Source organism: Rana temporaria, chromosome 2 (genome assembly GCF_905171775.1).
Source record: "Rana temporaria chromosome 2, aRanTem1.1, whole genome shotgun sequence".
Lineage (NCBI taxonomy): Eukaryota > Metazoa > Chordata > Amphibia > Anura > Ranidae > Rana > Rana temporaria.
This window is the reverse complement of record NC_053490.1, coordinates 121824669-121849918: the sequence shown is the minus strand read 5'-3', so window position 1 is coordinate 121849918 and position 25250 is coordinate 121824669. Positions and strand designations below refer to the sequence as shown.

The following is a 25250-nucleotide window of genomic DNA, read 5'->3' as shown; positions in this document are numbered from 1 at the left end:
GCTCGCAGAGACCGTTAGTCTGGGGGTGGTAAGGTGAGCTAAGCAGGGGCTTAATATTGCACACCTTCCACAACTGCTGGGTGAGCACCGCAGTAAACTGGGTTCCCTGGTCAGAGAGAATCTCCTGAGGGAACCCCACTCTAGTGAATATCTTAACCAGGGCATCAGCTACTGTCTCTGCTTCAATGTTGGACATAGCTGTTGCCTCTGGGTAACGGGTGGCATAGTCCACTACGGTGAGAATATACTTCTTCCCGGATGGACTAGGTCTGGCCAAGGGACCCACAATGTCAACGGCTATGCGGTAAAAGGGCTCCCCGATAATAGGCATAGACATAAGTTTAGCCTTAGGGTGGTCCCCCCTCTTACCTACCCGTTGGCATGTGTCACACGTTTTGCAGTATTGTCGCACATCCTGGTTAATATTGGGCCAAAAGAAATTCTGTGTAATCCTATGGGCTGTGCGACGGGACCCTAGATGTCCTGCTAGTGGTACATCATGCCCGATTCGCAGAATCTCCAGCTGGTATTTCTTAGGTACCACCAGCTGTCTTTTCTGTGAAGGGGCCTTACTTCCCTGAGCTGGATTAGGGATCCTATACAGTCTGTCCCCCACCCATTCATAAAGCTCCCCATCTATTCCCTTTTCCTGAGTATCTGCCTTAGCCCTATACTTCTGTAAGGTCGGGTCCCCCCGGGTTTCCCTCCCGAATGCCTCTGGAGTATCCCAGCCTAGGGGCGCCTGATCTATGGTACATGTCGGGGAAGATAGTCTTACCTGGGTCTCAGCAGCAAGCGGGCCGGTTCCAGCATCACGGGCCTGGGCACGGGTAGTCACTGGGTTGGCTTCATCAGGGCCCATCGGGGCGTAAGCAGAAACAAGGGGGGCCAAATCATTCCCCAGTAGTACATCTGCTGGCAAATCTTTCATCACCCCCACCTTCACGTGTCCTGAACCAACCCCCCAATCCAAGTGAACACGGGCAACGGGCAGACGGAAGACGGTGCCTCCCGCCACTCTTACGGCTACTGTGTCTCCGGTGTGCTGGCTCTCTGGGATGAGGTTCTTCTGTAGCAGGGTCATGGTGGCTCCAGTATCACGTAACCCATTGGCTACCTTCCCATTGACCCAGACAGTCTGCCTGTGTTGCTGCCGGTTGTCCTGGTTAGCTGCTTGTACTGGATCAGCCTCATGCAGGACGCCCCAATGTTCTTCCTCCTCAACGCAGTGAGCCGCCGGCATGGATGTGTGGGGGTTCCCCCTTTCTGGCTGTCTCCATGACTGTGACTGCCTGGCTGGATTCAATGGACAGTCTGACTTTTTGTGTCCTAGCTGTTTACACCCAAAACACTTGATGGGTTGTGAGTAGCCCTGGGAGTTGAACCTGGTCTGCTGAGGATAAGTGGCCGCTGGAGGTGGTGCTGTAGGGCGGTACGACTGGGGTTGGTAGGCAATAGCCGGAGGGGGTGCTGCTGATCGATAATCCACCCGAGCTGTTGTCTTGACCCCAGAGTTATCCAGTTTGCGGGCGTCTGTGTATTCGTCCGCCAGGCGAGCTGCTTCAGACAAGGAGAAAGGTTTTCGGTCCCGGACCCACTCTCTGACTTCCAGGGAAAGTTTGTCAAAGAAGTGCTCCAGCAGGAACACCTGCAGCACCTCTTCCCCGGATTCTGCTTGGCATCCATCGACCCAGTGGGATGCAGTGCGGTGTAGGCGGCATGCCCACTCGGTATATGAGTCTCCAGTCTGCTTGCTCGTCTCTCGGAAACGCCTCCGGTATGCCTCTGGTGTGACGGCATACCTGGCCAAAAGTGCTTCTTTTACCAGTCCATAGTTCATAATATCCTCGTCTGGGATGGCCCTGAACGCTTCACTGGCCCGGCCAGACAATTTCCCAGACAAAATGGTAACCCATTCCTCTGTGGGCACCCGGTGTAGGGCACATTGCCGTTCAAAATCAGCAAGGTACCCATCAATCTCCCCTTCAGTTTCAATGAAGTTCTTAAAAGCAGCAAAATGTATTTGTCTCCTTTCAGCTGGTGCTGCTGTGACTTCTGCTGCTGCAGAACCTCTTTGCCGTAGCCAATTTGCATCCACAGCAGCTATAACCCGGTCTATGATCTCTGGTGGAGGGTTAGGACCATAGTGTGCCAGTCTTGTGTTCACAGCCCGATCAAAACTTGTTTCTTCGGGTGTCCTGTCTGTTACGCTGGGCCTTTCCGTTATGTTGGGTCTTTCAGCTCCATCCATTTGGACAAGTTCTGTGATCATGTCCATCTTCTTACGGTTGCTGGCCGGTCTGCCACGGCTCTCCAGTAAGTCCTTGAGGGTGGAGCGCTTCAGCCGTGCATACTGAGACTCCATTGTCCTGTGTCCTTGTAGCTGTTCTTCTGGTGATGGAATTATCCCGCTGCTAGCCACCAGTTGTAACGGAACCCCAAATGGGACAGGGGTTAAATCCGTTCAGGATGTTCCATTCCACCCAAGACAGCTTATCGACACTCCACAATCAGGCAAACGAACACCACCGATAATAATCCCCCCAGAAACGAGACACACAGCTCTTGTTTGAGGTTCAAAACAGGGAATGAATCTTTATTATCTGCACATGGTAATACATTTCTCTTCAAAATACATCCCTCCCACCCTTGGGAAACAGGGTGGGTTAAATTGTCCAATGACAATGGTGATACAGGTCAGGTGTGTTCAAACTTCTCCTTCAGCAAACAGTCCCAGCAGGGGGGGGCTGCTGGAGTGATTCCCCCCCTTTCCTCACAGCAAGACACTTTAACATCCCATAATAGGTATGCAGACTGTCTACCCAACTCCAATCCACATAGCAGACTTAATTACCACAATAGACAATGAAATGCAACCACACCCCACCCCTTTCATCACAGCAAGCTTACACACAATATATATACAATATCTGACCGCATTAAATGTAACTAGCACAGACCATAGTGGGGTTCTCATTCACTCTGTGCCCCTAAAGTCACTCCTGTTACAACGACCCCCGACTTTTAAGAACAATTTAAAGTCGTCTTATCTGCTGGAAAATACGGTATGTATGAATGTGAGTTAGGTACTTTAGATGGTAAGCTCCTTGAAGGCCGGGATTGATTTGAAAGTACAATATATATGTAAAGAGCTGTGTAAAGGTATGGCATCAGTACCAGTAATAAATAAATATAAAAACGGTGTACGTTAATTTAGTACATTCCAATACAGAAAAAAGGACACCTTTTAGTACCAACTTGCTTCAGCAAAAGACGTGTCTCGTCACACCTCTACGTTTCACCTTTAAAGAGTAACTCCACTTTTGTTGAGAAAAAAAATATTCCCTTCTGGGTGACCTATGTACATTGCAGGGACTCAGGGGCGGACTGACCATTGGGGCTCAGGGTCCCAGGAGCACTAGAGCCTACACGCCTGACGCAGGGAGACGAGCTCGCCGCTCGTTTGGTTTATGTGTCTGGTGACAGACGTTTTATGTGAGTTTTTTATCGCGATTTTATATTAAACATATTTTGTACTGCGGAATTGTGCTATGGTCTTCCTTTTTTTCCCCCCTGCACCTGCATCCACTGAGGGAAATATCCAGCCCTAGTGTCTGCCTATCGGGTGAAGGAGGAATAGGAAGGAGGAAAGACTGCAACCATCCAGGACCACTCACGAACTCTGTGTTCGTCGGAGATAGGCCCACTATTCATGGCCTCTATGTGAGTGCATGTCTATGTGATCCATGTTCTTCATCTTAGGCCCGCGTACACACGGTCGGACCGAACCGATGAGAATGAACCGAAGTTCAGTTTCATCGGACCAAACCGACCGTGTGTATAGGCCATCGGTCTGTTTTCCTTCGGTCCAAAATTTTAAAACATGCTTCAAAACCGAACCGATGGACCGATGCCCGATCGGACCAAACTGATGGTTAGTACAGAAAAGCATCGGTTCAAAACCCGCGCATGCTCAGAATCAAGTCGACGCATGCTTGGAAGCATTGAACTTCGTTTTATTCAGCACGTCGTGTGTTTGACGTCACCGCGTTCTGACCCGATCGGATTTAGGACTGACGGTGTGTACACATATCAGGCCGTACGGCCACTTCAGAGGTGAAAAACAAGGGGGGAACTAATGCGCAAACCAGCCTAACCCGGGAAAAAATATATATAGTGGTACAAATAAATTAAAAGTTACAATCAAGCAGCAGCCACAACTAATAGTGCTCACGCACTGACAGCATATGATAGACAGGGGGATGTAGTGGCGCTTGCAAATACTAAAAACCGACAATAATTTAAAACAATAAAATATTCTAAACAATGATTCCTAAAGTATGAGAGTGAGTCCGTCCTCTACTGGGGTAAAAATGTGTAACACTCGAGGTCTATGCCCAAAGAATACCATCCAACATCAATAATTAGATGTGGAAGGAACTGCGAGTGAATAAATAATGAAATCCAATGGATAAAAGTGCCTGACTGGCCGCACAGTGTACATGGGATAATGATCCTTTTTTTAAAAATATGTGTCATAAATCCTTAAAGTGCTTGATGAAAAACAAGTGCAAAGTGCTAATAATTAAAACAATAATAGCAGTGAATGAAAGCTCCAGCTCTCCTGGAAAGTGGTTAATTACTAATTAGCAAACACATGCAGGAAAAAGCAACAACTGAAAAGAAGTCCAAAAATGCAAGTGTCCTAAAAACCTAAACGGTTCAATCATAAAACTGTTGTTTTTCTGTGCAATGAAAAAGATATAATAATATAATAATAAAATAAAAAATAAAATAAAAAAATAAAAAAATCATAAATAATAGTCCAAAAACAGATAGTACAATATCACTGCAGGATTAGTGATAGTGAATAAAACTATATCCAGTGCACAATCAAGTGATAATGAAAATATTAAAAATAAAGTCCAAAGTGCAAAGTGCATCTGTGCTCCATTCAACAATTCAGATGATCAGTGGTTAATTCAGTGAAGACTTGTTACATTGTGCTCATTCAATGAAGACTTGTTACATTGTGCTCATATGTCTGTGAATCAAACCAGCCCGATTTTCCTCAGTGTGGGGATTATTTTTACCAGCCTCTTACCTTCTTGAGGCTTTTACCAAGCCTGTAACAGGAGCTGCTCTGCAGTCACATAAATACAATCCAGGATCCAAAGACGGCTCACACTCCTCCCCATTCAGGCTCTCAAAAAGAAACACAGGAATGCCTCCATGACTTTTGCATTTTGGACTTTATTTTTAATATTTTCATTATCACTTGATTGTGCACTGGATATAGTTTTATTCACTATCACTAATCCTGCAGTGATATTGTACTATCTGTTTTTGGACTATTATTTATGATTTTTTTATTTTTTTATTTTTTTATTTTATTATTATATTATTATATCTTTTTCATTGCACAGAAAAACAACAGTTTTATGATTGAACCGTTTAGGTTTTTAGGACACTTGCATTTTTGGACTTCTTTTCAGTTGTTGCTTTTTCCTGCATGTGTTTGCTAATTAGTAATTAACCACTTTCCAGGAGAGCTGGAGCTTTCATTCACTGCTATTATTGTTTTAATTATTAGCACTTTGCACTTGTTTTTCATCAAGCACTTTAAGGATTTATGACACATATTTTTTAAAAAAGGATTATTATCCCATGTACACTGTGCGGCCAGTCAGGCACTTTTATCCATTGGATTTCATTATTTATTCACTCACAGTTCCTTCCACATCTAATTATTGATGTTGGATGGTATTCTTTGGGCATAGACCTCGAGTGTTACACATTTTTACCCCAGTAGAGGACGGACTCACTCTCATACTTTAGGAATCATTGTTTAGAATATTTTATTGTTTTAAATTATTGTCGGTTTTTAGTATTTGCAAGCGCCACTACATCCCCCTGTCTATCACTTCAGAGGTGAACTGATGAAAACGGTCCCACGGACCAGTCACATCGGTTTGGTCCGACTGTGTGTACAATCCCCTTAGTATCCTCACAATACTGTGCCATGATTTCTTTGATGTCTCTTAGGCCTTGTACACACGGTTCAGAGACCAGCGCGGGAGAAGCGGGCAGGACACCACAAATTTTTTTCAGGAATTCCAAGTCCACATTAGGGGTGCGCACTATACACGGGTGCGCGCAATACCCCGATAAATACGATAACTTTAAAATTACTCAATTTCCCAAATCTTTTAAATTCTTTTATTAAATTAGGTATTGTTATAATGGGGTTAGTCACGTATATTAATAGATCATCTGGATAGACTGCTGTTTTATATTCTTTATCTTTAATACCAATTCCTTGTATGTCTTTATTTTTCCTAATTGCTTGTATAAGATGTTCCATCACTAATATATATATAATAGGGGAGATAGTGGAAATCCCTGCCTGGTTCCATTTGAAATTTCTATATACTCTGATAGCATACCGTTCGTTCTTACTTTGGCCTGTGAGTTAGAATACAATGCAACAATCCTACTAAGCATTTTTGGACCCATTCCTATCTGGACCAATGTTTCCTCTAAGAACTGCCATCCCACTCTATCAAATGCATCAATAGATAGTAAACATGTTGGGATGGGCATATTCCATTAGTGTACAAGTTATTATAGTATTATCCCTTATTTCTCGGCCTTTCGTAAAGCCTGTTTGATCTAGGTTTATATACCCTGGTAATATGGGTGTTAATCTATTGGAGATAATCTTTGAATATAGTTTTATAACAATGTTTGTCAACGAAATTGGTCGGTAGTTGTTACATAATGTATGAAACAAAATGTTCTTACCTCATAAACATTTTTTTTATTGAGATCAAGTAAACGTAAACCTGCAAGAAAAAAAACAGATTATTAATGTCTGGTGGATTATTTTCATGGCACAGCAAATAGTAAAAACGACATTTACACAGGAAATAAAGCTGCCATATCTGACTTAGAAGGAGTGGGCCCCTGGGGCTGTCTCTATGGCCCTGGATCTTACTGTCTAGTACTTCAGATTTTTGGCTTAATACTTGTTCCAAGACTCACTAGAAGTCAGGGTGAGGATAAAAAGCCATTCGGATCACATGCTGCACAGTAAGCTCTGGAAGAGCAGTTGAAGACAGGTTCATATGAGTTAAAAACACTGGTCCACCTCAATCATGATGAAAGACTCCCAGTGAGACACTTCTCGCCAAGAAGAAAATCCCATGCCCATTGAGATACACTCAATCCCATTGCTTCCTTCGTGCCGAATGACATCTCCAGATCCACGCCGCTAAAGTAAACAAAGGGGCGGGGCCACACAGGTGATGTCATTGACCAAATATTTGGTCAATGTCCTTATTTAAATACTGGACTTATCAAAAGTTTGGATTTACTCCTAGGTTACTTTTTTTTCTTTGTTAATGAGCAGGGGTATTCTATACCAGTGTTTGTCAACTGCAGTCCTCAAGGCGCTCCAACAGGTCATGTTTTCAGGTATTTTGCACAGGTGATTTCATCAGTTTCACTGCCTTATGGCCCATACACATGATCTGAAAATCGTACGAAGGAAGAATCGTACGATTTTTGGATTGTGTGTACACTACTTTGGAGAGCCGATCTTGACAGTTCATCCGATATTATTCGATCAGACAATCGCGAAAATTTTCCTCGTACGATACCAGATCGTACGATTTTCGTTTAGTCAGTATAGTTGTCGTCTGAATTCGGATCGGGTGTATGGGCCAATAGTAATTACCACAGCCGTTTCATCTGAGGGAAATCTTGAAAACATGACCTGTTGGGGCGCCTTGAGGACCGGAGTTGAGAAACACTGCTCTATACTCCTACTCACTCATATAGGTTGGGGGGGGGGGGGGGGTTTCTAGGGGCCCCTTATTATTAAAGGGGGCTTTCAGATTCTGATAAGAATGAGTTCTGATTTAACATCAGATAGTAATCCTGTGGAGTATTGTGTGGATATATCCTGGACTACTGTGTAGATACTAATATTTGATTCACTGAACATCTTTTTTTTTTTTACTAATTTTTATTGGTTTCGTAAGAGAAAAGAGGTGATACGCACAAGGTACTAGGGTACCTGGTAAGGTACATACACAAGTAACCACAATAGAAACAAATAAACAAAGCAGAACTACAGAAATTATTAAAATTGCAAGAAAAAGTAATTGCAAGAAAAATGTCCTTAGCTCAACAAAGGTAGTTATCAATTTACTGAACATCTTAATGCATATGGATAAAGTATCCAAGATATATAACTCCGAGGATGAACGTTATGAATTGTTTATTATTTGAATTCTACATACAACCTCAGGTTGCTGGAATGATCTCTGTTCAAATCTACTCACAGGATATACTCCAATAGTGTCCTTCCCCTTTCCTAATCCCCATGTTATATGGGGTAAATGCTATCCAGGGATAATATCTTGAATTTAATCTTCAACCATATGGTCCCATGGTTTATGGTTGTGATTTTCTGCCTTTTATTGCTTGTATGTGTTAATGTTTTAGGGGTTTATTGTTACCCTGTTGGATATTTGGCTAATAAAGACATTGGGGTTGATTTACTAAACCTGGAGAGTGCAAAATCTGCTGCAGCTCTGCATAGAAACCAATCAACTTATAGATTTTTTTTTTTTTTTTTGTCAAAGCTTAATTGAACAAGCTGAAGTTAGAAGCTCATTGGCTACCATGCACAGCTGAACTAGATTTTGAACTTCCCAGTTTTAGTAAATCAACCCCATTGAGTTTGATATACTGTATATACTCGAGAATAAGCCGACTCGAATATAAGCCGAGGCACCTAATTTTAACACACACATCTGGGAAAACGTATTGACTCGAGTATAAGCCTAGGGTGGGAAATGCTGCAGCAATCAACAATGCACACTGTGCCCATCTGTAGCCTCACTGTGCCCATCTGCAGCCTCACTGTGCCCTCACTCATTTACCTTTGATCTCCGGCTGTGTCATGCTGCAGTCGGCGGCTGTCCATTGTAACAAAGCCCTGCCTCCTCCATGATAGACGGAACACTGATCCCAGCATTGTATCAGTGTTCAGTGTTCCGTCCATCACGGACGAGGGGGGGCTTTATTATAATGGATGGCCGCCGACTGCAGAATGACACAGGGATACTTGAGTATAAGCCGAAGGGAGGCTTTTTCAGCATCAAAAAATGTGCTGAAAAAGTTGACTAATTCCTGTCAGAAAAAAGTTGGAAGGTTTTTCTGACGGAATTCTGCTCAAGCTTGGCTTGCATACACACGGTCACACAAAAGTTTCAGAACTTTCGAGCGTTAAGAACGCGGTGACGTACAACACTACGACGAGGCGAGAAAAATAAGTTCAATGCTTCCGAGCATGCCTCAAATTGTTTCCGAGCTTGCGTGTTTTTTTTCGCGTCGGAAAAGCATACAGACGATCAGATTTCCCAATAGGAATTTTTTCCATCTGGAAAATTGAGAACCTGCTCTCAATCTTTTGCTGGCAGGAATTCCCACAGAAAAAGTCCGATGGAGCATACACACAGTTGGAATTTCCGACGAAAAGCTCCCATCTGACTTTTTCTGTCAGGAATTTCGTTCGTGTGTCCAGGGCATTATACTCGAGTATATACAGTATTTTGGTATAATTTTTATATTTATATTTTTTGACAGTCACCTAAACCTCTATTGTAGAATACACAAATAAAAGAGAAAAGCTCTACCTCTCAGCCAATATGATCCATAGAGTCTCAGCTCTACAACTGGGCTCCTGTTCTTCCTTCTCTACACTACAAATGCCAGAGCTGAACTGTAAACTTCAAAATTCTTTATTGTTAACATTTCCATCCTGGTGGTACAAATCAAATGCGTTACAGCTAAGCAGCCTTATGCCCCGTACACCGCGGCCGTTTTTCATGACGTGAGAAATGACATTTTTTAAAATGGTCATTAAAAACGATTGTGTGTAGGCTCCAGAGCATTTTTATCAATGTGAAAAATGGGCATTAAAAATTTAGAACATGCTCTAATTTTTCGCGTCGTTTTTCACGTTGTTGTTTTTCACGTTGTCGTTTTTCATGTCGTGAAAAACGATCGTGTGTAGGCTTTAACGAGGTGAAAAAAATGCGCATGCTCAGAAGCAAGTTATGAGACGGGAGTACTTGTTCTGGTAAAACTAGCGTTTGTAAAGGAGATAGCACATTCATCACGCTGTAACAGACTGAAAAGCACGAAGACTGAAAAGTGCGAATCGTCTCTCACCAAACTTTTACTAACACAAAATCAGCAAAAGCAGCCCAAAGGGTGGCGCCATCTAAATGGAACTTCCCCTTTATAGTGCCGTCGTACGTGTTGTACGTCACCGCGCTTTGCTTGAGCATTTTTTTTTCACAATCGTCTGCAAGGCAGGCTTGACAAGAATCACAACGAAAAAAATATAGTTTTTTCTAGGACATTAAAAATGGTTGTATGTACGCGGCTTTAGTCATAGACGCAGGAGCTACGATTATGTCTGCTTGGCCAAAATGCATTAGTCTTTGTACAATCATCTTAACCATGTACTGTTAACCATAAAAAGGATTTGGGGATTTACGGTCGAGCTTCCGCAGTGTAGTATTTGGTGAATTCCTGCTACACATCCTAAAGATTTAGAACTTTTTTTTACCTTTTTTTTTTTTCAGTGGGTAGATCTATAATTATAAATCAGATACAGGAAAATAGCATTTCACTTTACATACGATTCCTAATTATGGGGTTTTCAAATAAAAGTTGTTTTTAGTTTGTTTATGCCTGTTAACCGGAGCAGTCCCGAAATTGTAGGAGGAATGGCTCCTTGTGAACCGAGAACCATATATGTATGGAAAGCAGCTAAAAAGCAGTTAATGGTGGGATGATTCACAATCCAGCCTTGTGAGGAATTTGTTTTTGCTGCTGGTCCGAAGTGTATTATGATGTCATAAGGTGTGTCGAAGGGCTTAGTGAGTGGAGACACTGCATTTTTTTGTGAGTATTCATCAGCATGAGAATAAGTGAGAACATGTTTCCAGAGTTTGAGAACAAAGTATTCATGTAGGAGTTTGGGAAAAAGGATGTATAAATTTCACAGATTTCACATGCTGTTCTTACAAGCAATGAGGCAGATAGAGATACTGTATGAGTCAGCTAACAAGCAATACAAGTAGGCACAAGGTATAGAGATTTCCAGTTAGAGAAGGTAAACTGTAACCATATGCACACAAACATTTACATGCCGATTAGCACAAAATCGTCAGCACTTTCCCAAGTTTGGTGAGTGTACTGTACATCTGCCAATACAAGTAAATGGCTGTCCTTGGGTAAAAATCGATCACTTCTGCATATTTCCTCATATGTCATGCTTCTGTAAAGTGTGGGTAAACGCCAATGCAGAAGCCATCTGCGTTTATACAAGTGCTAAATAATAAATAAATCTGTGTCTGCGCAACAAAGAAACAAAAATAACAAGCCAGCACACTTATGTGTATCACCTTCGGATGATCAAATAATATGGCAAATTAAATAATATTGTGCAGCGCTTAAAAAATATATATTAAACAAATACACTATAATATATTACCAAACGTTTTGTGACCCCCTGCCTTTACACACACATGAACTTTAATGGCATTCCAGTCTTAGTCCGTAGGGTTCAATATTGAGTTGGCCCAACCTTTGCAGCTATAACAGCTTCAACTCTTCTGGGAAGGATGTCCACAAGGATGTCCACAAGGTTTAGGAGTGTGTCTATGGGAATGTTTGACCATTGTTCCAGAAGCGCATTTGTGAGGTCTGGGCACTGATGTTGGACGAGAAGGCCTGGCTCACAGTCTCCACTCTAATTCATCCCAAAGCAGTTTTTGTTGTGTTGAGGTTAGGACTCTGTGCAGGCCAGTCAAGTTCCTCCACCCCAAACTCGCTCATCCATGTCTTTATGGACCTTGCTTTGTGCACTGATCCTTGGTCATTTTGTGGAGGGGGGATTATGGTGTGGGGTTGCTTTTCAGGGGTTGGGCTTGGCCCCTTGGTTCAAGTGAAGGGAACTCGTAAGGCGTTAGCATACCAAGACATCTTGGACAATTTCATGCTTCCAACTTTGTGGGAACAGTTTGGGGACGGCCCCTTCCTGTTCCAACATGACTGTGCACCAGTGTACAAAGCAAGGTCCATAAAGACTCCAAACTCGTCCGCTTTAACCTTCAAATTATAAGAGGTTAAAACAACATCAGAAATATAAACATCAGCCAACACTCTGACAATTCCACCCTCAATGGTAACAGGGAATGTCGCTCCAAACTTTTATTGCCAAAGAAAAAGATACACATGCTCCCATAAAAAAAAAAAAACTTGTCAGCTTGCAAATAATATGAATCAGAAAGGATAAATTCCCTGGTGATCAGGGCAAGGCGGCAAATAAGGGAACGGAGCATACAGCAAGTGGTTGTGCGTGATGACGCCACTCCGTAGGCTCTGCCCTTATGCTTTACGTCCCTGGGAGGGGACTTCTGTGCTGTGTAAGCTCTAACTCATCACTCTCTCTACACCCCCAAGTGACCGAGCTGAGTGTCTATGACAGAAAGGGAAACTTAAAGTGTAACTCCACTTTTGTTGAGAAAAAAACAATACCCTCTGGGTAATCAATGTACATTGCAAGGATTTTAACAAACTTTGTTAAAGAATTTTTATCTGTTTCCGGTGCAAAGAAAAAGCTGTTTGCCCATGTCAAATTGAAGAGTGAATCCAAATGGGAGTGACTTTTTCATTATCAATCAACTGGAAACATGCAGCGTCAGCATCCCTCTCAAAGTAATTACACCTTTGAGAGTATTTCACCAAAAATTGTATTTGTTTAGCTGACTTAGTATCCTAGTGCAGGCTTCTGGGAAAATATGAGCCAATCACACAAGCAGGAACTTGTATAGAAGGCGTCAAGGTTGCCAAATTGCATTGAATTTTATAGAAAATTACAGCGCTGCAGACTGAAAAGGGAAGATATATATATATTTTTTAAATAATTACAATATAATTACAATGTATGGCCCTGCTGACACTGCTCCATTTGACAAAAGGCAATTGCGCAACCAACCTTTTTTAAAGGAGCCTGTTGAAAATTGTAGATTGAATACATCCAATTAGATGCAGGCACTGTTCAGGTATTCTGACAGCCAGCAGCCGTCATACAATAGGAGGGATTTTGTGCTGTTAGTGTACAGTACATGGAGGAATCGGTTACATATTTGTTTTTGTTCTGTCTGCAGTAGAATGAAAGAAATCTTTACATGTATGTCCAGCTTAAAGCGAAGTTCCACCTGAATATTTTAGTTTTAAAAGCCAGCAGCTACAAATACTGCAGCTGCTGACTTTTAATAAATGGACACTTACCTGTCCAGCTAGTCCGCGATGTCGGCAGCCGAGGCCGAGCAATCGCTCGTCTCTCAGCTGCCCCAGCGGCCATCTTCGGTGAGAATCAGGAAGTGAAGCGTTGCGGCTTCACTGGTCGGTTCCCTACTGCGCAAGCGCGAGCCGTGCGGCCCGCCCTCACTGGTCCCCGCTGTCTCCTGGGACCAGTGTGTTTCCCAGAGGACAGCGAGGGAGGGGGGGGGGGAGTGGAGTAACTCCCGTGGGAGTCTTTTCCTGGAAGTGGTTGCAAATATGAACCAGATTTTGCACTCCCCAGTTTTAGTAAATCAACCCTTATCTGTCCTAATAAAAGGTTAACCACTTCCCGCCCGGTCAATAGTCAATTGACTTCCGGGAAGTGGTTGTGAAATCCTGACTGGACGTCTATTGACGTCCTGCAGGGTTTCATGCCGGCACGCAGCGCGGCGATCGGTGGTGTCAGTCTGACACCCTGCATCTCCGATCTCGGTAAAGAGCCTCCTGCGGAGGCTCTTTACCATGTGATCAGCCGTGTCCAACCACGGCTGATCACGATGTAAACAGGAAGAGCCGTTGATCGGCTCTTCCTCACTCGCGTCTGACAGACGCGAGTAGAGGAGAGCCAATCGGCGGCTCTCCTGACAGGGGGGGTATGCGCTGATTGTTTATCAGCACAGCCCCCCCCTTGGATGCCAACACTGGACCACCAGGGAGTGCCCCCCAGTGCTAAAAAAAACCAGTGCCCCCCCCAGTGCAAAAAAACCCCACCAATAATAAAAAAAAAACAATGAATGCCAATCAGTGCCCACAAATAGGCACTGACTGGCAACATGGGCACTGGCTAAAATGATGCCCAGCAATGCCATCATTGCCACCCCTCAGTGTCCATCAGTGCAACCCAGTGTCCATCAGTGCTACCTCTTAGTGCCCATCTATGCCCAGTGCCCATCTGTGCCACCCATAAGTACACATCAGTGCCACCCATAAGTGCCACCCATGAAGGCCCATCAGTGCCTCCAAAGAATGCCCAGTGCCGCCTATGAGTGCCCATTAGTGCCGCCTATGAGTGCCCATCAGTGCCACCTATGAGTGCCCATCAGTGCCGCCTATGAATGCCCATCAGTGCAGCATACCAGCGCCGCCTATCAGTGCTCATCAGTGCTGCCTATCGGTGCCCATCAGTGCCACCTCATCGGTGCCCATCAGTGCCGCCATATCAGTGCCCATAATTGAAGAAGAAAACGTACTTATTTTCCAAAAAAATTACAGAAAAAAATAAAAACTTATTTTTTTTTCCAAAATGTCGGTCTTTTTTTAGTTGTTGCGCAAGAAATAAAAATCGCAGAGGTGATCAAATACCACCAAAAGAAAGCTCTATTTGTGGGAACAAAATTATAAAAATTTCATTTGGGTACAGTGTAGTATGACCGCGCAATTGTCATTCAAATTGTGACAGTGCTGAAAGCTGAAAATTGCCTTGGGCAGGAAGGTGCGTAAGTGCCTGGTATGGAAGTGGTTAAAGAGCTCAAGACTTAGGTGGTACATTGTAATTTAAAGTACTTAATATAAACTGTCTCACATCTGAAGCCCTAGTTGCACATTGCAAGCTATTCCGAACAATGTCACACAGCCTGTGTATAAACCTGCTCCAAATAAACAAGGTAAGACTTTTTAAAAATGATATTTACTTATGCTGTGTGTTGGAACACATACAAGACATACTGAGGGGGTTTCTCAAATATGATTGCAAAAGTGGAAATACACTAGAAGGTAAAAGCACCGCATTACAAGTTTTGACATTATTGTGGTCTGTCTCGTTCAAGTCCTCCATATAGAAGAACACATCTGTGTAAAGCAGGGGTGCCCAACCTTTTGAAAAGCGAGGGCCACTTAACTAACTTGGCAACCAGTCAAGGGCCACAATGAGCGAAGCGGGCGGATGACAGGTCACGGCTACGCTATGGCCCTCCGATCCGCCCAGACAAAAGGGTAAGAACCCCCTTCTGTTTTCGGATTGGAGGTAGGTGGGCGAAAAACAGACATCTGTCACTCTATACAGGTTGAGGGTCCCATTTGGTCAGGCTGATCTTGTGAAATGGGCCTAAGACTTCTTTCACACTGATGTTCTGTGCCACATCAGAGGGTTTCTGCGGGCCACATGTGGCCTCCGGGTCACTGGTTGTCCATCCCTGGTGTAAAGAATACCTCTCTGTGATTTCCTATACTGCACTCATCTATCCTGCGTTTACTAGAATGCAAAATACCACCCAGTGAACAAGTCCCAGTATGTACTGGTTTTAAATGACAAATACGCTGCAGGTAAAGGCGTAGTGTATAATGTAAAAACTCAGCTGGAGGTCAAATGTACATGATTTAACCCTTTCCAGGTAAGGTTTCCACTCATCATTGCAGGGTAGCTTATTTTAGATCAGACACATTCTGATTATAGGAAAATCTTAGAAATAAAAAAGGTGATCAGACAAACATACTACTGAACAAAGTATCACCACACAACCAGGTCTATAGTCTTCTGTGTGATTTGAATATTCATATGTGCCTTTGACAGCTCATTCATTAAGATCTGGATGAGTTTAAAAGTTAGATGGTTGAGGGTCACAATACAATATTCTAGCTGTTGAAAAGAAATTATTTTGAAATGACCATCACCTACACATTTTACAAGAAAGGATGCACAACACAGCGTTGTTTAAAGAATTCCTACACAGCTAGTCCTGCCTCCCAACACTGGTGGTGTCCTGATAATCACTGCAGCACTTAAAGAGGTTGTAAACCTCCCTGTAACATTTGTACCTATAGGTAAGCTTAGAATAAGGCTTACCTATAGGTACTGTAGATATTTACTGTACACTGCACCGATGATGTCATTGGCGCATGCGCTCTGAAGGCCGCCCATGCCGTTTCTTCAGGAGCGTGTGCAGGAAAGACGTCACACGGCTCCGGGCAGTCACACAGCTGGAGTCTGCAGCCCCGGAAAGAAGACAGGCAAAGATAAATGCAGCCTCCAGCGGGGATGGCACAGGCTTTGTTTGCAGGTATATGTCACATAATGTGCAAACTAGCACATTATGCCTTTACTTTGCAGAGAAGAAAAAAGGAAGAAAAACCCATCAGGATTTATTTCCTCTTTAAGCCGGCCATAGATGGATTGAAATTTCGATCTATCTATGGGCAGGCTGGTTGTACAGGTCCATGTTCGCTCCGTAATGCAGAGTGGACACAGACATAGCCTGCTGTTGTCTATGATGCGGTTGGATGGAAACGAAACGCCTGTTTGTTTCCAGCTGACTGTCATCCGATATGATCCACCAGACTGATGGGGAATCTGAAAGGATCGGATTGGATGCCAAAGAGGTGTCATAGAGAGCTATGGATGGTCTGATCAGGTCCACCTGAAAAATTGTCAGGAGCCCCCGATCAGTCTGTCAGTGTGAAGGGGGCCTTAGCATGAACAATGCTTAAAAATGTGGCGCAGTGAAAAAGGTAGGTGCTACTACTAAAAAGGTAAGTATATGAAAAAATCATCCAAAAAACATATATAAATGAACGTAAACAAGTGTGTGTTATGCCTTGTACACACGATCGGATTTTCCGTCGGGATAAACTCCAATGGATTTTTTCGACGGAATTCCGTTTAAGCTGTCTTGCATACACACTGTCACACCAAATTCCGACCGTCAAGAACACGGTGACGTACAACACTACGACAAACCGAGAAAAATTACGTTCAATGCTTCTGAGCATGCGTCAACTTGATTCTGAGCATGCATGTTTTTTTCTCCGTCGGAGTCCCCTACAGACAAACTGAATTTCCGATGTTCTCTTTCTAAATTCCGATGGAAAAAAGTCAGATGGGGCACACACACGGTCGGAATATCCGATGAAAAAATTCCGTCAGACTTTTTCCATCGGAAATTTTGTTTGTGTGTACAAGGCATAAGACATACAAAACAAATAATATGAATATAAAACCATAAGTTTCTCACTGTCTATCTTTTAATATTTATGGTCGTGGCCCTCTGACCGACAGAGATGTGGATCACATCAACACGCGACAAGACTTACAACATAAATAGACCTGAAGTGTGCCTTGGTGGTCTGGTCAGTATGCCAAGAAAAGGGGGTATACCCAAGGTAAGTAATAGGTAGTTAATTGAAGAAGGATATGCTGAGAAGTGCCCTGAAAAAGGGAAGGGCGGGAGGGTGTCGAATGCGATTGAATGCGCAGACTCACGGACATGAGGTGGGCCAGTGACATGTAGTACCGCACACTGAACCAACAAAGAGCATGTGTGAGTGGGCTGCTTAAATACCCTCCGGGCTCCTCCCATAAACTCAGGGCACCATATTGGCCTTCTAATTTGGCATCCCAAAACCATGCTTAAAAACAATGAAATGACATCTCTTCTTCCATTCCAAAATATTTGCTCCACCACATGTGCTAAAAATGTTAACTCACCAGACCCTCTTGACCAATGAAGGCCTATCAAGCCCTTATATGAATCCACCAAGGCAGAGAAGAAAAGGATTTACTGACTTGACTTTCAATATCACCATAGGCTTACAGGCTTCAAAATACATCTATATCATGGACAATAGGTAACAAAAGCCAGAAAAGAATGATCTCATAGTGTAGTAGATTTATTGAAATAAATCTGTATCAAAGTATAAAAAATGTACACTGACATTCACATGTGCCTAAGAGGCAACAAAACAAACAGCCTTCAAATCAAAGGTAACCGCACACCGCCGCTCACAACCGCAGACCATGCCTTTTTTCCTCTTGATTCGTGCCGCCCGATATCGCCGACAACAATGATTATTGTATTTTGATGGTGGGGAACTCTCCCCGCTGTCAGAATACAATAGCTTTGCAGGACAGATTTCCCCATCAACACCGAGTGTGTTGTTGGGGGAATCAAATTATTATTTTTTCATTCAACCAAAAAGAAAAGAAGAAAAGCATAATCTATGGCCTGCCTAACTCTCCAGATTGTCATTCAATTGGTTGTGAATGTCACCGGCGCAAAAGAAAATAAATAAATAAATGTGAACCGTGATCTGCTGCAGTACTGTGTGCCCTTAGTGGGGGTCAATAGTGCATAAGGAAGAAAAGTGTTACTGCGCTGATCTAATTATCCAGAGGTATTTAGTCTCTGGGAATATGAACATAAGTGAAATATCAGGGCCACAATGTACCCAATCTTAAATGTGAATAACCTGAATACAAACAATATATATATAAAAAAATGTAAGAAATATATGAGTCATACAAATGTGACACAGTGATTTCAAACTTGAATCATATATCTAGATCAGTATGTCAGCATACAATCCGTATGCCACAGTGCTTCTATGAGAAAAATGACTGTTGTTGCTGCTACTGACCAACCAAATAGTGAAAACAATACGAAAGATATTACAAAAAATATTGTATATATATATGTGTATAAAAACACAATATGCAGTATGCCAACTGCACCGTGAGTTGTCCAATAACCGATATTGGAACAAAATAAATATCAAAAAAGTGAAATAATTATCAAACAACCATACAAATGTGCAATGTGCTGGCTGCACTTAAAAATAGTCCAAATGACGGGCAATCTTGCTCTTATACAATAGGTTCAATGTTGGTAGTGCTGTGTACAGGAAAGTGCCGCTATCTCTTCCACCCGACAAAGATGTGCCACCATCACCAATGGTTAAAGTCAACACTCACCAGACCCCAGATATTATTAGGCTCCAAAGTGGTGTCTTTTCTTTGTCCGTCAGTGGGTGTCGCCTCCTTTTCCCTTTTACAGGGTGTCATCAATTCCTCAAAAACAAGGGGCTCATCATGGTGTAGTATATTAAAAGGGAAAAGGAGGCGACACCCACTGACGGACAAAGAAAATACACCACTTTGGAGCCTAATAATATCTGGGGTCTGGTGAGTGTTGACTTTAACCATTGGTGATGGTGGCACATCTTTGTCGGGTGGAAGAAATAGCGGCACTTTCCTGTACACAGCACTACCAACATTGAACCTATTGTATAAGAGCAAGATTGCCCGTCATTTGGACTATTTTTAAGTGCAGCCAGCACATTGCACATTTGTATGGTTGTTTGATAATTATTTCACTTTTTTGATATTTATTTTGTTCCAATATCGGTTATTGGACAACTCACGGTGCAGTTGGCATACTGCATATTGTGTTTTTATACACATATATATATATACAATATTTTTTGTAATATCTTTCGTATTGTTTTCACTATTTGGTTGGTCAGTAGCAGCAACAACAGCCATTTTTCTCATAGAAGCACTGTGGCATACGGATTGTATGCTGACATACTGATCTAGATATATGATTCAAGTTTGAAATCACTGTGTCACATTTGTATGACTCATATATTTCTTACATTTTTTTATATATATATTGTTTGTATTCAGGTTATTCACATTTAAGATTGGGTACATTGTGGCCCTGATATTTCACTTATGTTCATATTCCCAGAGACTAAATACCTCTGGATAATTAGATCAGCGCAGTAACACTTTTCTTCCTTATGCACTATTGACCCCCACTAAGGGCACACAGTACTGCAGCAGATCACTGTTCACATTTATTTATTTATTTTCTTTTGCGCCGGTGACATTCACAACCAATTGAATGACAATCTGGAGAGTTAGGCAGGCCATAGATTATGCTTTTCTTCTTTTCTTTTTGGTTGAATGAAAAAATAATAATTTGATTCCCCCAACAACACACTCGGTGTTGATGGGGAAATCTGTCCTGCAAAGCTATTGTATTCTGACAGCGGGGAGAGTTCCCCACCATCAAAATACAATAATCATTGTTGTCGGCGATATCGCGCGGCACGAATCAAGAGGAAAAAAGGCATGGTCTGCGGTTGTGAGCGGCGGTGTGCGGTTACCTTTGATTTGAAGGCTGTTTGTTTTGTTGCCTCTTAGGCACATGTGAATGTCAGTGTACACTTTTCTTCCTTATGCAAGATTGTCATTCAAACCTGGTGAAAGTTAGGGCATTGGACTTCAGGGGTTGTAAGCCCATAGAACCGTATATAGGACTAGGATGCATGGTCAGGTTAATTAGCTAGTGATGTGTCACTTACCTGTTATAAGTATTGTTTTAAGTGGTCGGACCACTAAGCCTTGTACTGGATATTGCAATGGGGAGTTTGCTTCAGCAACAATAAACTTGTCAGCTGGATTGTATGACCTAATAATGAAACAAAACAACATTTCACTATTATATGAGTTACATAAGACAACTGTTACATCAATAACTGATTAATGCCGCGTACACACGATCGGAAATTCCGATCGTGTGTGGGCCCCATCGGACTTTTTTCCATCGGAGTAAAAAAATAGAACATATTTTAAATTCTTCCGTCGGAGAAAAATCCACGCATTGAACTTAATTTTTCTTAGCTCGCCGTAGTGTTTTTTTCCGTCACCGTGTTTTGGACTGTAGAAATTTAGTCTGACAGTGTGTAGGCAAGACTGATGGAAGTCAGCTTCATCGGCATTCCAACGGAAAATTTCACCTGATTTTATCCCATTGGAAAATCCAATCGTGTGTACGCGGCATAAGAAGAAAACTGTTTTACACCTTTCATCACCTGAAGGGCTAACCTTTACCATCTAAGAGCGTAATGTATTGTAAATAAGGATCTGTCAACAAGAGATTAAAGCAATGCTAATAAGTGATTAAAGTGGAACTCCAGCCTTACCTTCAGTTGTATAGGCTTCTCTCCTGCTCTGAAATGGCTTACTCTGCTTTCACTCACACAGATGAGGGATGGTGGGAACAGATGAAGGGAAAAAAATTGCGATTACCGTTGTTCTGTTTACATCACGTAATCAGCTGTCATTGGCTGACATCTGATCACGTAGTAAGCAGCTGGAACGCAGGGATGCGCAGACAGCGCATGCTCGGGAGGACATCTTTGGACGCCCTCCCGGCAAGTAAGGCCTGAGCAGTAGCCGTCTTTCGGCTATAGCGCAGGCTGCATGAAGTTAAAAAGAAAACCAATGAAGCCACCACATCTAAGGACTGGTAAATTATAATCTATTACATTTTTGATCCGGAGTTTAGATAAACTTTAAAAACACATTAGCAATGGCAGTTACCATGAGTCTATCTTGACAGAAGCCCAATCAGAAAAGCAGAGAGGGGGCTCTGGACTAGAATAAGTTGTATCCTATGTAGTAGGTCATGTTAGAGCAGGGGTGTCAAACTCAATTTTCTTGTGGGCCGCATCAGCATTATATGCAAAATAAGGTGCAATCAGCGCAAATATATAGATCAAAATATTTAAAATAATGTGTTAAGTGAAGAAGACCCCCAGGGTTCGGATCACAAGTAATGCCGGCTGAACACTACAGGATAGTCGCAAAAATCCAAGGAGATACAAAATTATAGAAATTTTAGTGCAGCGCAAAACTAAGGCAAGTGAAATACTGATATGGTAGTAATACTGGTATAATGAGTACCAATAAACTTATATATGTGTATATATATTGTTAAAAAAGTCCAAGAAATTTTTTTTTTAATAAAACTCAAAGTCATAGTCCCAAATCCACAAGTGTCAAAAATTGAATGAAGTAGATATAATCAATCTCCACCACGTGATTAACCACCAGACATAAAGTGATCCCTCCACCGTTAGAGATGGCTACTCTCACCTTCATGTGTGGACCACTGAGTTAACAAATGGTCAGTAAGGCAGGTATCACAATAAACAGGAACCAGGCAGGTGTATCAGATCCTCATTAGGCAACCATATCACATGAAACCAATGCATGGAAAAGATAATCACAGACTAAGTGCTCTCTGTTATATTAGGTAGATTTAATCATAAGTGTATACAAAAGTCAGGCTACTCACATTTGGCCAGACTAAAAACAGCGCCTGCACACCACGTCGCTCATCTGCCGTCCATATTTTGAACTGTTCTTCTGAAAAGCCGTTTTTAGTCTGGCCAAATGTGAGTAGCCTGACTTTTGTATACACTTATGATTAAATCTACCTAATATAACAGAGAGCACTTAGTCTGTGATTATCTTTTCCATGCATCGGTTTCATGTGATATGGTTGCCTAATGAGGATCTGATACACCTGCCTGGTTCCTGTTTATTGTGATACCTGCCTTACTGACCATTTGTTAACTCAGTGGTCCACACATGAAGGTGAGAGTAGCCATCTCTAACGGTGGAGGGATCACTTTATGTCTGGTGGTTAATCACGTGGTGGAGATTGATTATATCTACTTCATTCAATTTTTGACACCTGTGGATTTGGGACTATGACTTTGAGTTTTATTAAATTTTTTTTTTTTTCCTTGGACTTTTTTAACAATATATATACACATATATAAGTTTATTGGTACTCATTATACCAGTATTACTACCATATCAGTATTTCACTTAGTTTTGCGATGCACTAAATTTTCTATAATTTCGCATCAGCATTATGATTGCCCTCAAATAGAGCGATTGTATCTGTGAGATTAGTTGTCCAGCGCATCCCCTCCCCTTTACATTAGATGTCAAGAGCCATCCCACCATCAGAAGTTGAGCCCCCCACTCTCCCTTACATCACAGCGCACCCCCCTTTCCTTATGCTGTTGCTGAGAAGAAGCTGGATGCATTGCTTGAAATCAGAAAGTAAGGGTCTGGAGTAGGACCAGAGGAGGGCTGGAGCTCTTCTGAAGCTGAAACCCGGACACATTATTCAGACCAGGCTGTGGCTCTCCAAGTAACAGAGATAGTCATACACAAATCTGTTGCCACTACGGGCGGCTGTTTGGGGGCCGGTTTGGCATCACTGAAGGGTGGGGTGATGATGTCAGCAGGAGCAATTTGGCCACACCCACTTGGGCACTCTACATTACTACACCCCAAATGTGTCCCAGGTCTTTTATAATCCTATAGTGTTTACTGCAAAACAAAAAATTGCCCTGTGCTGCAAAAGTGTTTTGTTTGAAGAAACGGTGTCAACCCTAGTCCTATAGCCAAACAGGAAGTAAGCGGAAAGCCCTGCAAATAAAGGGAATTCCTTGGGGACCCCCAGAACTAGTGTCCTCATTCCCTCTATTACTTTTCTAGGGGCAAGCTAAAATTTGGGATTTTCATTTACTTTCACTTTCAATGATAATGGTAAACAGGACAAATATAGAGGGTGAATCTCCCTAACGGGGGCACAGATGGGAATACAAACTGACAGGTGTTGTAATCCCTCTCCACTCAATCCAAAACGAAAATAAAAAAAGTATTGGCTTTAGATATACTTTAACCCCTCAGCGGTATTCCCAAGTCTGGCTCGGGGTGGAATTTCAGAACCAAAAGCGGTAACCCCTAGCCAGACTCGGGATCGCCTCGCAGTGTCCACAGGCAGGGAATTACATTCATACACATAACATACATGCATACACATAAATATATATGTCAATAAGTAATTATATATTTTCTAATAATGCTTTGCTGCAGGTGTCTGACCCTCTCTCCCCGACCTACCACCATCAGGGGTGCCACCCATATCCGGTGATTTCCTGTAAGTTACATGTGACCACTGAGCTTTTTGGGGGGTGATCTGTATTGAGGTGCGGAGGGGTCGGGATACCAGCCTGGGAATCATTTGGGGCCTCCTTTACTTGATGGAAGAGTTTGGTTCAGACTGTTCCATACCCATACATATTGACCTGGTAATTTTGCTAATCCTCTGTGTAAATTTGTTTGTGTGTTTTTTTTCCTTCCCCTTTCTTTCCCCCTGTAATTAATGGGGGGAAGGGGGGTAGGGGGGATATTTGTAAAAATATTTAATAATTTTGTAAATCTCTCCTAGCTACAACAAAACCTCTGAAGAAGACCCGTTTAAGGGTTGACACGCGTTAGGAATTGCTACATGCTTGTATCTACACATGCCAAGCTGTATGACTATTTGTTGTTTTTTTGCCACTTATATGTATGGAATTTTAATTACTTTTGTACTACTGTAACTCATATCTTAACTACCAGAAAATCTTTTTGGTACGTGTTATTATAAAGTAAAACCCTTTTTTATACATTGTCTATAATTCAATAATTGAGCTGCCCAAAAACCCCACTGGGGGAAATACCCTTGATGCTCCATGTGACTCTTTCCAACAGCTTGTGGGGCAGCTACAGCAGGTTGCCTGGCATCTCCTTCTGCCCTGCTCTCCACCCAGCAATACAATCAGCGTAGGATCTCGGGGAGACTCCAGCAGGCAAGATTCACAGACTCTTCTTTTCCACTACTAGCTGCCCCCTTACTACAGGAAAACAAAGTAACTTCCTGAGGTGACTTCTGCAAGCTGTGTCACAAACTTAGTGCTTGGCTTGTCCATCGATCTCACAGTACGGTGTGGAGCAAGTACCAGCATGTCCTGTGATCTTTTTATAAAAAATAAAAAATAAGTTGTTTGAACATAATACAGACATATGATTTGCAGACTGTTGGTTAAAGTGATTATTTTCCATATGATAGATGCAAACATGTTGAAATGAGTTTACGGATACTATTAGCCTTGTATGTACGGTACGATTGTTGGCCAACCGAGTATCTGATTTTTGTCAAAAGGGTGTGTGCCAGGATCTTGTCTTGCATACTAACGGTACACAATTGTCGTGCCACAAATACGAACGTAGTGACGTACTACGAGGAATTTGAGCTCTTGAAACCCTTTAGGCCCCTTTTGGTAATTTCGTTTTTGGTGAGCATTGATTTCGAGCATTTCATGTTTGTACTTTGACTCTTGTGTGACAAATTTGTGTACTAATCATATGAAAATCAGGTGTCAAACCGTTGTCTGCCAAAAATCTACTA

At 42.4% G+C, this 25250-nt stretch overlaps 1 protein-coding gene across 2 annotated transcripts in view; it reads right to left on the bottom strand.

Annotated features, from left to right (window-relative positions):
* Window positions 1-25250, bottom strand: part of B4GALNT1 (beta-1,4-N-acetyl-galactosaminyltransferase 1) — a 234513-nt gene that overhangs the window by 73056 nt on the left and 136207 nt on the right. For both annotated transcript variants that reach the window (XM_040340886.1, XM_040340887.1), the window contains 2 exons: window positions 20515-20621; window positions 6805-6845 (listed from right to left, as the gene is read on the bottom strand). In XM_040340886.1, the coding sequence (XP_040196820.1) occupies window positions 6805-6845; window positions 20515-20621 (148 nt within the window). The remainder of the gene's footprint in view (window positions 1-6804; window positions 6846-20514; window positions 20622-25250) is intronic.